Source organism: Henckelia pumila, chromosome 3 (genome assembly GCF_033568475.1).
Source record: "Henckelia pumila isolate YLH828 chromosome 3, ASM3356847v2, whole genome shotgun sequence".
Classification (NCBI taxonomy): Eukaryota; Viridiplantae; Streptophyta; class Magnoliopsida; order Lamiales; family Gesneriaceae; genus Henckelia; species Henckelia pumila.
In genome coordinates this window covers 20,069,564-20,085,527 of record NC_133122.1, presented here as the reverse complement: position 1 = coordinate 20,085,527, position 15,964 = coordinate 20,069,564, and the positions used below count along the sequence as shown (strand labels likewise).

Below are 15,964 nucleotides of genomic sequence, written 5' to 3'. Positions count from 1 at the left end.
TTTTTATAGCAAAATCAAAATATTAAGGCCAATGGGCCAAATGAATTGTCGTCTGCATAAGATGACCGAAGCCCACTAAGCTTCAGCCTTTTTTAGTTCACTGTGTATTTAGAAATGATTTTTTGTTCCATGCTATATAATATATATATATATAGAGTTCTGCGCCACTTCCACACGCACCCGCGCGTCAGTCCAGAGAGCTATGCGCGCCCGCGCGTCAACTTCGTGCGCCCGCGCCTGACCCAAGTGTTTTCAAGATTTCTGGACAGAGTCTTATGCGCGCCCGCGCCTGTACTCTCTCTCACATAGTTTGGCGTTTTGTGTGTGTGCGAGACTTTTTGATATTTTTGGCATTATTTTTTTTATTTTGAGTCTTTTATTCCTACTAAGAAACTTTTAGGAAGATATTATCATATCTTTAGATATATATTTGAATTATTTCGCGATATCTTTTATTATTTGTAGTTGTATTATAAATACAACAAAAATATTCATAATTAATATAGAATTCAGATTTTTTGATATTGATCAATTAAAATTCTCTCTAGAATTTTTATTAAGCTTCTGCTTGCTCAAAAAAATCAAACTTATCAAAGTTTTCAACTTTGTGGCATTTGTCGATTGATTATCCTCGTGGGTTGTCAGAAACAGGTTTTCTGAAGGTCCCGTTGTGATCAATTGTTTTTCTCTTCGTGATTGTTTGTTGTTAGTTTCAAGTAAACTAGAAGTGAATAATCCAAAACCTTTACTTGTTTTCAAGATTGGACAATTTCTTGATTTCTTTTTTTATTGGATTGAGGGTACGATTTTAATATAGTCGTGTTTACCTTCCATACATTAAGAATTCATATCAATTCTTGTCTCTCGAGGATACGTACAGGCCTCTTCTCATAAGACAAGTTCTGCGGTAACTGTAGTGGTTCGAATTCTAATACATGAGCTGAATCAGATAAATACTTAAGTAGCATCAATACATGAAACACATTGTGAACTGTAGAAAGGTGGGGTGGTAGAGCCAACCTGTAGGCTAGGGTCCCCACTCGCTCCAAAATTTCGAACGATCCAATGTATCTTGGCTCAGTTTCCCTTTTTTTCCAAATCTCATCACACCTTTCATTGGTGCTACCTTTAGGAAAACGTGATCCCCTACTACAAATTCCAAATCACGACGCCTCTTATCTGCATAACTCTTTTGTCGATTCTGAACCACCATTTCTGTTGTGTGACTCATAATTTTCGGACCTAAATCCGCTCGTTCTTAAACATCATTCCAATGAATGGGAGTCCTACACTTTCTTACATATAAAGTCTCGTAAGGAGCCATCTTAATGGAAGCCTAATAGCTATTATTGTAGGTGAATTCGATCAGTGGCAATTTTGAATCCCAACTCCCTTGAAAACCATATGGAGTTGAACCCCTTCAACGTCATTGGTAAACCAACCACAAAATCCATGCTAACTTTCTCTCATTTCCACTCTGGCATGGGGAGTGACTTTAACATGCTAGTTGGTCTATGATGCTCTGCTTTTACCTGCTGACATGTGAGACACTCACTAACAAATTTGAAAATATCACGTTTCATACCTGGCCACCAATACAATTTCTGCACGTCCATGTACATCTTCGTACTCTCTGGATGGAAGAAATACGGAGACCTATGTGCTTCAACCAACACATAATGTTTAATAGAGCCATCTGCTGGAACCCAAAGTTTACCTCGGTAACGGACCAATCCGTCCTCCAAAGTATACAAATTTTTGTTCTTTTTCTCATCCCTTTGTCTCCACTTAATTAATTGTGCATCAGACAACTGACCTTCCTGTATCCTCTCTCTCAATGTAGGATGTATTGTCAAAGCTAGCAGCTTAGCGAAAACTTCTTGAGTCAATACCTCCAATTCATCCTTTGTTTTTTTATAGCAAAATCAAAATATTAAGGCCAATGGGCCAAATGAATTGTCGTCTGCATAAGATGACCGAAGCCCACTATATAAGCTTCAGCCTTTTTTAGTCCAGTGTGTATTTAAAAATGATTTTCTGTTCCATGATATCATATATATATATATATATATATATATATATATATATTGCCAAAATTAAATACAGACAATATAGAAATTCTAAAATTTTATACTAATTAATTTTTATGTTATTTTCAAGATTGACATTATGAATAAAATATTAAAAAATTTAATTAAGATAAAATATTTTTTAATAATTTAAAAAATTATAAAAACAGACAATTATAGATGAATTGCAAATAATATATTTAATCTATACTCTTTAACCTTATCAATATTTTACAAATAATGATACAAATATAACTTTCATTCATACTCCACTAATATAATTGGAAATTAGTTATTGTAAGCTTCTCTACTTTAATTTGACAATGTAGATTAATATCTTATCTCCACCTAGCTATATACTTATACATATATTTCTAAATACAAATAAATGTTATTTTATTTCATAATTTTCATTCAATCACCTTGTCTCTTTATTTATTTATTTATTTATTTATCTCTACAATAAATGTGAAGATATATATTTTTTTCGGACAACCTACAACACATGGGGGGATCCGTTTTCCACACGTGGGGAGCCCACACACCACAATTAGCAGGCATACTTGACCTTGACTTTTATTACTGCCGTAGTCAACGCCCAAGTGCCACTCATTAGAATTTACAAATAAAATTAATAATTTTAACATGATTTTAAAATCAACAAGCACCACAGTCCACATATATATAGAGAGTTGGCCATTAATATTATATATAATCTATTAATTGATTAAAAAACTTTTAAAAAAAAAACAAAAGATATTGTAAATGAGAAATAATTTCAAAATATTCACTATCTCATCGTGAAATTTAATTTTATAAAAAAATATAAATGATTAAATAATTAATATACAAACAAAAGATTTGAAATATTGATTTCTAAAATAATAGACTAATCATGTCACAATCAAGCTCTTAAATAAAAATATAAAAGATAATAATCTCGATTAAAGGTCGAATTATGGGTCGGTAATTAGTCTTTTCCAGTTTGAAAGATTGCATTGAAATTTGTGAGGATGCTATTGGCTATACTACTCCAACTTGATCATTTTTGTAATGACATGTATTTTTTGAATTAAATTAAATCAATTCCTTTTTATTTAATAATCACATTAAGAAGCTTTAATTGTTGCAAGATTCCACTTGATTATTAGTTTAATTTCCTCTCCCCAAAAAGTTTGCCAGCTCCAAGCAGAAGTAACATTCAATTCCAAGTGGGCTCAAAGATTTTCTATTAGAAAGTATTTCTTCTGAATTTCAGGTGAGATATCTCGTGTCATCTGTTGTTGTATTTTCGGTGCTTTGAGCCTTGTTTTCAGTTGTTGGATAATTGATTGGTTTCTTCCATAGATTGATAGATAATATGCTGAAAAGGTTGAAAAATTGGACTTTTTTTTTTCAACTTTTTGTTGTTGAAAAGCTCGCAATTCTTGCTTCTGTTGAAGAAATGATTGCTCAATGTTGACTTAAATCCTTTAGCGCGTAAAGGGTTTTAGTGGAAATATGGTGTGAATCCATATAGAAGTGTGAACAGCAATCGACATGCTGATTCTGCCACATAACAGGAATCAGATTTTGCTCATGTTTTCTTAGTGGGTTTTTTTTTTTTTTTTCCTTTCTTTTTATCTATAAGCCTGAGTTTTTACTTTTTATGTTGATTTTTGGTTTCCAGATGTGAAATTTGATCCGGGCTTGATTCCTCAAAGTGGTTAAAGGGAAAAGTAATGGGATTTTGACAGCATCAATAGGGACAATTGAATCTTGAACTTTGGTTGATTAGTTTTATAATGGAGGGTTTAGCTAGGCAACAAAGCTTCCACAAGAAGCAGATGAAGAAACAGGTTACTCGAAAACGAGATGATACTGCGTTGCATTCGGCGACAAGAGCGGGGGATTTGGAAGTGGTTTTGGAGATGCTTGGTAATAGTGAGGGAGATGAATTGAAAGAATTGCTGTCTAAACAGAACCAATCGGGCGAAACGGTGCTTTATGTAGCTTCTGAATTTAGTCATGTTGATCTGGTTAAGGAGCTGATAAAGTACTATGATGATGGTTCTGCTGCAGTCAAGGCTAAGAATGGTTACGATGCTTTTCATATCGCTGCCAAGATTGGTGGATTGGGTGAGTGTTTCTTTCGTCCTCCTTAGAAATCGAAGAATCACATCTGATTTTATCAAGTAATTTTGTATATCACCTATGTGGTAATGTAAATTAACTAATAAGAGAGATGGATGGAATTTAAGTTTAAGCATTGTGCCATGGATGCAGGGTCTTCATGGCTGAATCACACAAATCTATCTTGTGTTGTGCTGTCTCTTGCGTTCGCTTTTGTTTGCTTGATATCTAGTACTCAAAGTTCAACACATCAACCTTGATGCATGGCGGTTATCATCATCTTTTCCGCTTCAAACGTTTGTTTTGTTTGTTTTAAGGATTGCGTGAAGATACCACTGAGTTGGATCGAAAAATTTGGTATTAGCTAGGCCTAGTATGTTGTATGATCTTGAATGTTCTTTTGTTCTAAAGGTCCTAATCGACGCCATTCCCCAACTTGTGTCGTGCTGTCTCTCGTGTTCGATTGTGTTTGCTTTATATCTAGTACTCAAAATTCAACACATCAACCTAGACACATGGTGGTTATCATCACCTTTTCCACTTTGTACGTTGTTCGGTGACTTGGTCTGTTTTTTAAGGAATGCTGCAGATCCCACTACATTAGATCGAAAATTTTGGTATTACTTGGGCCTGGCATGTTGCATGATCTTGAATCTTCTTTTTTATTGCAGAAGTTCTAAAGGTCCTAATCGATGCCATTCCCCAACTTTTAGCAACAGTAGATCAATCAAATGCTACACCCCTTCATACGGCTGCAGCACAAGGTCATGTTGAGGTGGTCAAGTTTCTGTTGGATAGAAATAGTAGTCTTGCCACCATAGCGAGAAATAATGGTAAAACAGCCTTGCATTCTTCTGCAAGAAACGGCCATCTCGAGGTGGTCAAGGCCATTTTAAGCAAAGAGAAAGGAATCGCGACATGGGTCGATAAGAAGGGACAGACAGCTCTTCATATGGCTGTCAAGGGAAGTAATGCTAATGTGGTTGACGAGCTTATTGCATCAGATGATACTTCGCTTACCATTGTTGATGGAAAGGGAAATTCTGCGTTGCACATTGCCACGAGAAAGGGTCGACTGCAGGTATGATTATTTTTCATATGTTATCTCTATGTAAGAGCACCTTTTAAAAACACATTGGGTTCTACGAATGTGTGTTTTAAAAACTTGTCATAAAAGAAACCATGGTTCACTATATTTTTGTATTTTATTAAGGGAAATCACTTCATGAAAACCAATCCAAGAGTCTAATCAGAGACTTCAAAATATAACTCTCGACTCGAGTGAAAACGAAAGGATACGAAGGGGACACCATGTATAAAGTTTCAAAAATAACCCCAGCCCCTATCAAAGCTTTCAAAATCTTAATATTAACAAAAAAATTACGAATAAAAAATTATATTCGATTATATAATTTTCAATTTTAATGGGAAGTATTTTTTTTCTCTATTAATTTATATCTAAATTTTATCTTTCCAAAAATAACTCAAATGAAATTCTTAAAACACTTATTTGAACAAACTTTTAATTTGATACATACATAGAACAGTAAAATTAAATTTCTTTGATTTGATATTCTTACGCACACGAAGTGTGCATGTCATTGTTCGTATAGTTTTAAGGAAGAAGGAATCAAGCTTATAGCAGAAGATATGAATCATAGAATCATATGAATAGTGTAGTTTCCAACCAAATTGCTCCACTGAAAAGCTGTTCATTTTATTGTTCTTGGGTTTAAGTCGCATTAGGTGCATCAACAATGATGATGACGATGATTACAATAATAATTGTAATACGTCGTCATGTAAACTTGCAAGTATTTGGACTTAGTGAGGCTTTATCTTTCCATGCTTTATATGTGCAATTGAAAGCCATACCTATGTTCACAGTAAAGCTAATTCTTAACCCAAATCATGTAGATTGTTCAAACTCTATTGAAGCACAAAGAAGTTAATAAAGATGCCATCAACAAATCTGGGGAGACTGCTTTTGATACAGCTGAAAAAACCGGGCGTTCAGAGATTGCAAGTATCCTGCGGGAGTACGGTGTTAAGAGTGCAAAGTCCTTAACGGCTCAACCAGCAAAAAATCCAGCAAGAGAGCTGAAACAAACTGTAAGCGACATAAAACATGAAGTTCACGACCAGATCGAGCACACACGCCAAACTCGGAGAAAGGTTCGTGGTATAGCCAAAAGGCTTGATAAAATGCAAACAGAAGGGCTCAACAATGCAATAACCTCAACAACTGTGGTTGCTGTTTTGATTGCCACGGTTGCTTTTGCTGCCATTTTTACTCTCCCTGGTCAATATGCTGATGAACCGAATGAAGTTCCTCCGGGATCTTCTCTCGGAGAAGCGAACGTCGCGCCAAGACTCGAATTCTCGATTTTCTTGATATCCGACTCTCTGGCACTATTCATATCATTAGCTGTTGTTGTCGTTCAGACATCTGTGGTAGTTGTTGAGAAGGAGGCGAAGAAACTAATGATGACGGTTATCAACAAGCTTATGTGGTTGGCTTGTGCTTTTATTTCTGTCGCCTTTCTTGCTATATGTTACATCATCGTGGGGGATGACGAAAGGTGGTTGGCTATTGGAATAACAGTTATAGGGACACTAATCATGGCTACGACGCTCGGCACACTCTGTTACTGGGTGATAATGCACCGGATTGAAGCTTCTAACTTGAGAAACCGCCGCTTGTCGGCAAGAAATAGTAGATCACAATCGTGGTCTGTATCGATGATTGTGTCAGATGAGGAAATCCCGGAGGATGACTACAAGAAACTTTATGCACTCTGATTTTCATATGTAAGGTATACTTCCACGCTTTGTTGGTTGATAAAAATAGTCTCTGTAAGTGATCATATATGTAATATTGTATGATATGTTGTCTTGCAGTAGAAGGAACTGGATGGTAAATTTTCCTTCTCGGATTGTAAATAGAATAAGGATTAGTATAGAATCAGAATCACTTGGTGACACTCCATTGCCTAGAAATTATTTTTAAAAAAAAGTTGTATGATTATCATATATCTTGTTTTTTGATTATTTGATTCTGCATCTGCATCAATATATTTGCTCGAGTATGTCATGCGAATATATCGAGTTAACTCATGAACTTGGTGGCTCTCATAGGTGCAGCACAATGTAAATTAGAGACACGAGAAGTCCTTAATCTTACCTTTGAATGGGATCTGTTATTGTTGACTCTGAATTTTGTCCCAAAATAAACAAAATCTGTTTATTTTTATTTTTTGATTATTTTTTAAACTTTTTGTGTATTTTAATGCTTCTTCATGTGGTTTAGAACCATAAAGTGAACTGGTAAAGTTGTTTTAGCAGGGAATAAAGTGAGATCAACACTTTGAGTGTTCGCTTTCAAGAATTTTCAGATTCATTGAATGGATTGATGCTACTATGCTAGTGTCCCTTGAACAAATCTGGACATGAGTGGATCAACAAAACGAGGGTCGACTCGAAAATGCCGAAACGTCTCTGTTAAGTCATAGGCACACACTACTGTCCAGTAATGAGAATTACTGTACCACTAAGTTGTTCGGGACCGAGCAACTTTGGCCCTTTCTTCCATTTGGCTCTTCATATTTCTACTTTCCAAGATTATCATACATAGGGGAGCCCTACTGTTCTATGTGGCTTAATATAAAAAAAAAAAGGGTGAGCCCCACCCCCAAGGGCCCCACACAGAGCCGCCCAAGCCCCGGCGTGAAGGGAGGTAAATCAGGGTTATGTTTGGCCAGGTAAGTACCCAGGGAGAGGAAGGCTCGCAAGCGCGATAAACAAGGTCAAATACACCTTTTACGGGATTCGAACACTCGTCACCTTCTTTTTCACCAAGGCCTTTGTCAGTCCAGCTGTGCCCCTGGGGCTCTATGTGGCTTAATATCGATCCTAGACTTGGTGGCTGTTGTACGGTTTAAAAAATTCAAGAGTAGCGTTTTGTAGATTTCCTACTGTTATCCCTGTGTTGCTATCCATGTGACGTTTGGATTATTATACAATTCAAAACATCGGGTTCCCTTCCATTAGTAAACTGAATTTCAATATAAAAACCAGTGCAAATAATTTGAATGGTGTTGTAGAAAAGACTTGACGAAACTTTATGGTCAAGAACAAAAATACTAGCTGGTTTCTTGTATTTTCTCCCAAAATTTAAATTCTCAGAAGAAGCTCCATTAGTGAACTGGTCCTACATTACTAAAGGTGGCCATGGAAATACATGTGATGGGTTCTTACAAGTGTTCGATACACTCACACATTAATTCCAATAGGAACTTGCGAAGATTGGGTGCAAGGAAAACTTATCTAATCAATGAACCAACATGTCCAAAGGGATTGTTCTGAATTTCTTGGATGTGGAACATTTTCATCCACAATTGTAGGATCACCTAGGGGTGGGATCGGGTCGGGACCCGTCCCGTAACCCCCTTACCCGATTTTCGTTCCGATAAGAATTAGGATATTTTTTTCTCTTAATCCCGCACCCGAGAAGTGTCGGGACCCGAATATTCGAGATCTCATCGGTCAGGAGAGGGTAATCCCGAACAATATTTTTTTAAAAAAAAATTCTATGAATTTTTTTTTTTTAAAAAAATATGAAGAAACTCAAAGAATTTCTTAGTACATTACAAATAAATTAAAATTTCTTTGTATATAACCATTAAAAACTAAAACATCTTCTTAGGCTGCGCGTTTACTTTAAGAGATGAGATTGTAAAAGGATAGATTAAAATTTGATTATTATTATAATTTGATAGGATATGAAATGGTTATGGAAAATAATAATATGTTTAGTTTGATGGATTAATTTGGGATTGATTTTTTTTTTTTCTCTTTTCACCATGTACAAATTTATAATCCCTTCTAAAATTTAGGATTAAGAATCATTTCTAAATCCTATTATTAACGGGCTCAAGAATTTATAATGATTTTCAATTTTGCAACTAAACATAGGATTAGTCTGTATTAATAATGTTATCCCTCGTTTATCAAGCCAAGTAAACGCAGTCTTAGTATATTACAAATAAACTAAAACAACTACTTGATTAATACAATAAAAACATATAATCATTTATAATAATAAAAAATAAAATAAAAATTTATAACTCAATGTTAATATTAAAAAAGATAAATATAAATATTAGAAAATAATTATATGGTAGATAAATATAAAACATTAATATTAAAACAAAAAATTATTTAAAAAATTCTATATTTAATTAAAAAAATTATTATTATATTCGAATCGGGTCGGGAATCCCGTCGAGTAGAGTTGCCTATCCCGATCCCGAAATTGATCGGGTCGGGAAAAATTCCGATCACCCGGGTTAGGAAAAGTTCAGGACGGAAACATGTTGAGAATCGGGAAGGGTCGGAAATTTTCAAAATTTTGCCAGCTCTAGGATCACCTTGTTTTCGGGCAAATCTGAGAATAAAATGGCCGATTCTCTGTAACACAGTTGCAAGTTGCATGGAGAACTCTTCCAACTTATTTATACGAGATATTCGAGTGAACATGTCACTTTAAAATAAATATGTATATATATTGATGGGCTCCACATGTTTCTTACAAAAAAGGGTGAGCCCTATTCCCAAGGGCCCCACACAGAGCCGCTCCAAGCCCCGGCGTGAAGGTTGGTAAATCAGGGTTATGTCTGGTCAGGTAAGTACCCAGGGAGAGGAAGGCTCGCAAGCGCGATAAACAAGGCCAAATACACCTTTTACGGTATTCGAACACTCGTCATCTTCTTTTTTATCAAGGCCTTTGCCAGTCCAACTATGCCCCTGGGCCTCCACATGTTTCTTACAACTTTATCAAGTGTGGGGCTCACGCTTGAACAAAATAACATCATAAACTTACACGAGGTGACATTTATTTGTTGAGAACTCTTTTTAAGTGGAGAGAAAAGTGCGGGCCTTGACTATTTGGAATCTGGCATAAATTTGTTTGAGAAATTTTAAAATTTGAGATTTTTTTTTTCGATACCCTCGCAATTTAGGTAGAAATTTCGCAAACAAAATCGAAAGTTAATTCGTTTTTTTTTAACTCCTATATTGTGTTTAAAATATTAAAGTAGGTGGCCTTTAATTTCTTGAAATCATAATGGGCAAGAGGGAAAAAAGAAATAATTGGGCATCCGTATTCAAAAGTACTCAATTATGATTCTTGGTTGATATTTTGTTGGTCTAATGTACAATGCCATAAATCAGGATAACATGAAACGATGGTTGGTCCATTTTCATCAATCAAAATTAGATTTGACTTGTCTCTACATTGCGAGTACTTGTGTGTTCATGTCTCTTTTCTTGTCAAGGGGGTCCGACTCACTAAGGTTTCACATGCATGCTTCTCTGGTCTTTTTCTTACCTTTTTACGCCCTGGGGACGATCTGTCGTCGAGGCGATCAAGGGCGCAGAGAAAGAAACACCGCGCGCTTGCGTGCGTGGTCGGTACGTGCCCGAATGAATGAAGAAAAAAGAAAAAAAAAAGATCATATGTATCGGTAAGAGTAATTCTTTTTCACGAATCAAAGAGTTTTGAGACGTAAAAGGTTGGTTTTGGTGTAGAAGTTAAATTGTCAATTCCTTCAACATGTCACATTGAAAGAAGGTGAGATTTTTTAAAAAAAATTGAGGCCAAACACGTGAACATGTTTACATAAATGCGTGAGAAAAATAAGTTGAATGTTAGGCTTATGTTTCACAATATTAACAATGGTTTGATGATAATTTTTTTACGGAAATTCGTGGAACATTTGCTTGTTATTTTTTAGCTTGATTTACAAAGTCAATCAATTAATCATTGAAGCAAAAAGTTTGAGCTCATTTAGTTAGGTGCAAAATCAGCGTACTTTTCTTCCCTTTTCATAGCGCTTCTACTTCATAATTAATTGAGTGCTTAATTATTTATTTTTTCGAAAAAAGGAATGTAGTTATTATAATTTATACGATTAAGTACGTACCTATTTTTTTTTTTTTAAAAAAAGAATAACAATCATTGGTTGTGAAGGTGTAAAGACAAAAATAACGTCCAAATTTATTCTGTTAGTATGAGAATTTATCCAATGTGTGTCAAATTTTAAAAAGAAAAAGAGAAGAAAAAAAAAAACTATCCGATCAAACAACTATTGGACTATTGGTTGTGACTCTTTAAATGCAAAAATAACACTCGAATTCATTGTGTTAGTTTTGATGATTTATCTAATGCATCGAAAAGTTGTGGTTATAGATATCTCGTTAAAAAAGAAAAAAAATCTATTGGTTGTGAATTTTTTCCTATCAATCCATTATCACCTCTTACATATAATTTGAAATATCCATTTTAAACTCATATTGGATAAGATACCACATGAAGCAAGATAAGTTTTCCATCCAAAGATAAATATGCAGTTTATATTCTAATTGTACAAATTTAGATATAGTTGATCACCCTAGGTTGATATATTGAAATCAATGTTCTAAATGTGGGTGACGCCTAGGTGGGGTCTGAACAATTTTTTTTTATTTTAGTTAAAATATCTACTTATTTTTATCTATTTTAATATTTGTCCAATAATTCATATTTATCGAATTCACCAATATAGACAGTGTTTTTTCTATTATCTATCTATTATCTATTATCAATTATCTATTACTATTAAAATTATATGAGTTTTTTTTTTGATTTTTCCTTTCATTTTCTAGATTAGTCAGAGTAATTAATGTTTTTTTATTAATTGTTAACATTTAATTCATGTTTTAAATTAAAAAATTTATTAATTAATTAATTAATAATTAATTATTATTAATTATTAATTATTAAAATTATAAATATATGAGTTCCAATTGTGAATTTTCTAATTTGCCCTTTTTTATATTACATAATATTACTTAAATATTTTTGTCATTTTCAATGTATTTTTTGGTTTTCCCTTTCATTTTCTAGATTAGTCTAGAATAATTAATTTTTTTTATTAATTGTTAACATTTAATTCATGTCTTCAATTAAAAAAAATTATTAATTAAAATTTATCTTAAATGTTGTGTCTATTTAATTATTCAAAGTAAATTAATTGTTAAATTTAATTCATTTCCTAAACTAAAAAAATTATTATATTAATTGAAATATGTCTTAATTTATTTGTTATAATATATATCTATAAAAGTGACACTTTAGTTATTATCACTTTTCATTTCATAATCAATACTTATGTGTAATATTTTTTTAAAATTTTAGAGATTACAAATATAATCAACAACATCAATATTTTTTTGTACAAGTTAAAAAATATACTAATTTCTAGATTAGTTCCAATTGTCAATTTTCTAATTCGCCCTTCTTATTTTACATACTATTAATTAAAAAAAAATAGATGTAGTTTAAATAAATAAAACATAGAGAGTATGATTATAATTAAGTTTTAAGTTTATATTTGTATACAATATAATAATTGGCTAATAGAATCAATTAATACTAATAAAATAAAATAATTATACAAGTAGTTAATAATATTAAGTTAATATGGATAAATTGTTAAAAGAGCAGAACATATGATATTCAATATGATAACTAGACTATATAATTGAAACAATTCCACAGGGGCATAGGTGAGTTGGTAAGGTCTGAGGTGACGTGAGAAGAGATTCTCCAGCGTTGCGGGTTCGATCCTCGTGTGGAGCATATTCCCTGCTGAAATATTGTGGGGATATGCTCTGGGGGTTGGTCATGTTGCTCCCTCCTTCAGGTCTCTGTCGCTCGTGCATATCCCTCGATTTAACCTCCGCATTAGCCAATGGGCCTCTGACTCATGTGGAATGGGGTCCCCTTCGTGGTCAACCTTTTTTTATATATATAATTGAGACATATAAAAAATAAATGTATTTTAAATAAGTGAGACAAAGAGATCGAGTATGATTATGACTAAATTTCATGCGGATATTTGTATTACAATATAATATTTGGCTAATAGAATTAATTAATGTTAATACTTATGAAATCGTAAAATATTGCGTGACAAAACTTAAAAAATCACACTAAATTCAAATCGATTTTAAGTTAGACAAGTTATTTTCATATCTAAGTTACTTGAATGATTTATTATAAAAGTTTTTAACTTGTTTAAAATATGATTGTTCATCCTCTAAAAAAATATTTCTCTTCACATTTTTTAGTCTACTCAAATTTTTATTGCAAATAATATATTTAACATACTATTCTTAAAAATTATAAATTAATTATCACACTCATATATAAATATTTTTTATGGCATGTACAACAACATCTACTTTAAATGTATATAAAATTTAAAACAACTCAATTGAATTATTATTGAAAAAAATTAAGAATAAAAGCATATATTCGAGTCAAAAATTGAGATCGAATATTGTTAAATTGTCAAATATTATCACGTCAGCAATTGAACTAACAATAGTCGAAAATTAAATGTTAGTGCACCAAAACCAAATTTGACAAATCAATGGACTAAAACTCAAATTTAGATATGTTAATGAATCAAAAAATCACTTATCTGAAAAAGATTACTGTAGAAAGTTAATCTACAACAATTGTCTTATGATAAACATGGTTTATCAGAGAAAAAAATAATACGTGATTTTTATTTACTTTATCAATGGAAGATCAACTTTCATAACTAAATAAAAGCTTTTAAATAAAGGAAAAATATTTTTTTTTGTTCACTAACTTATTTAATATTATGATTTGGTCCACTAAGTTTACAAAGTTTATTTTTGATACGCTAAATTTTAATTCGATTATTTTAGGTCTAATTGGATTAGAGGCCCATTGGAAAATACTGACTTATAATAAAAAAAATATATTTACATGACGTAAAAATGCTGAAGTGAGATCGAACATTGTTGAATTGTCAAATATCAAGTCATCAATTGGACAAACAATGATTGAAAATTAAATGTGAGTGCATCATAACCAAATTTGACAACTCAATGGACTAAAACTCAAATTTGAACAAGTTAATGAATCAAAAAATCATTTTCCTGAAAGAAATTACTGTTTTTTTTCTTAAAAATCAATATAAGTAAAATTATCATTTAACATAAATTGTTTAAGTTGGGATGCAATAATAGTATCTAAGAGCAATCGAAACACGATGCTTGAGATTTTGTAATATTTAAGATATTTGAATCGTATTGTTACCATCAACTATAAATTTTGGTAAAGCGATACGTATTCGGTCATACAATTAATATCAGAGTCAAGACCATAGTTTCGATTCACATTGATTGAAAGCACAATTGTTGATAAGGTGATTGTTTGAGTGCAATAATTGTCCTCTTGGGTTGAACAATTGAAATATGTATTTGTTTGAACTGTGATACGATCTAAAAGATTTGCGTTACACAATTACCACCAACTATAATTTTTAGTAAAACACAAATCTCTTGATCCTACCGTTTGTAACAATATAAATATTTTATAATTTTCAATAAATATATAACATATGTTATTGTTTTAAAGTTGTTAGCTTTAAAAAATAAAACTTAATGAATAAACATATAATATCACTAAAAAAACGTCTATAAAAAATCGAAAAATATAACAAAAAATAAAGTTAAATAGGTCATATGATCACTTCAGTAGCTAATTAGATATTGAATCATAGTTACTGAAGTTTGAACTGACACCCGTAAAAAATATAACACTTAATTTTAATAAAACTAAACATTCAAAATTTGATAACTCCGATCACAATCAAATAAAATTGTTATTACGTGCAACACACGTACATTTTGCTAGTTAGCCTAAATATCTAATTATTCTTGTTAATTAATATTTCTCTAATAATTCTTCTTTATCGAATTCAAACTCAAAGTACATGGTATATTCTTCGTCTTTATCCGATTTAAATTAATGGACAAATATGTCAAATAATATTTATAAAAAAGTTATTTTTTAAAAAATTATTATATATTAATTTAAGCGACTGCCTAGGCGGATTTTGAACGGCCTCGACGGTTAATTAATGTAATAACATCCAAAAACTTCAACTATCTAAAAATTGGGACGGTGGGCAATCGCCTAGCCTCTAGGCAGTCCTAAACAGCGCCGCGCCTTTAAACAGCGCTTTTAATTATAAAAAAACCACAATAATGATATTTGAGCCAGGTTTGTTATATTCATACGTTAGGTGTATGTTGGACGCTCGATCATTGATGGCTGTAATCAAACATTTCTAATCGTTTACGTGAAAACGTAAAAATAACTTGATTAAAAGAAGTTTTAATAATAATAATAATAATAATAATAATAACAACGTCGTCCAGTATTGACTTCCCGATTGCGTATAATTTAAATATTTAGAAATCAAGTAAAAGTATTTTATTTACTATAATTAGTTTTATTAATGGGTAGTCGGATATGAATAAATCAATAATATTGCATGAGCTTTAATTTGATTAAAATTGTGTTTTTGTCTGACAGCTTGATTAAAATTATGAATTAATTACATTTAGTACATCTAATAGTCATGTTTGTATTACGCTAAAAGAGGACTGGAAAATTATTAATACCAGTGTATTGATGCACGCGTTGCATATTTGTATAATTTTTAAAAATTAATTTGATTTATATTCAAATATTTGTAATATCATAGTTGCAAATTATCGATGACTAAACTACAATTTTAAATGATGTCGAAATTAAAAAAAAAAAACTAAAAACAAGGAAAGAACAAAAGTGTGTAAGGGTAATTTTGGCAAAACAAAGACGATGTCTTTTTTTCTTTGATGGACAGATTCTTTTATAT

At 32.1% G+C, this 15,964-nt stretch overlaps 1 protein-coding gene across 4 annotated transcripts; it reads left to right on the top strand.

Moving 5' to 3' along the window:
* The first annotated feature begins 3,111 nt into the window (after window positions 1–3,111).
* On the top strand, window positions 3,112–8,209 carry LOC140890834 (ankyrin repeat-containing protein At5g02620-like). Of its 4 annotated transcripts, none has more exons than XM_073298946.1 (5): window positions 3,112–3,327; window positions 3,739–4,187; window positions 4,853–5,262; window positions 6,099–6,997; window positions 7,524–8,209. In XM_073298946.1, the coding sequence occupies exons 2-4, from the start codon at window positions 3,854–3,856 to the stop codon at window positions 6,981–6,983; spliced, it is 1,629 nt and encodes a 542-aa protein (XP_073155047.1). In that variant the 5' UTR covers window positions 3,112–3,327; window positions 3,739–3,853; the 3' UTR covers window positions 6,984–6,997; window positions 7,524–8,209. The 4 variants fall into 4 exon arrangements, with proteins under 4 accessions (XP_073155047.1, XP_073155046.1, XP_073155044.1 ...); XM_073298945.1 differs by having other exon boundaries at window positions 3,113–3,327; window positions 7,527–8,209; XM_073298943.1 differs by lacking the exon at window positions 7,524–8,209 and having other exon boundaries at window positions 3,116–3,327; window positions 6,099–7,232.
* Window positions 8,210–15,964: the final 7,755 nt, after the last annotated feature.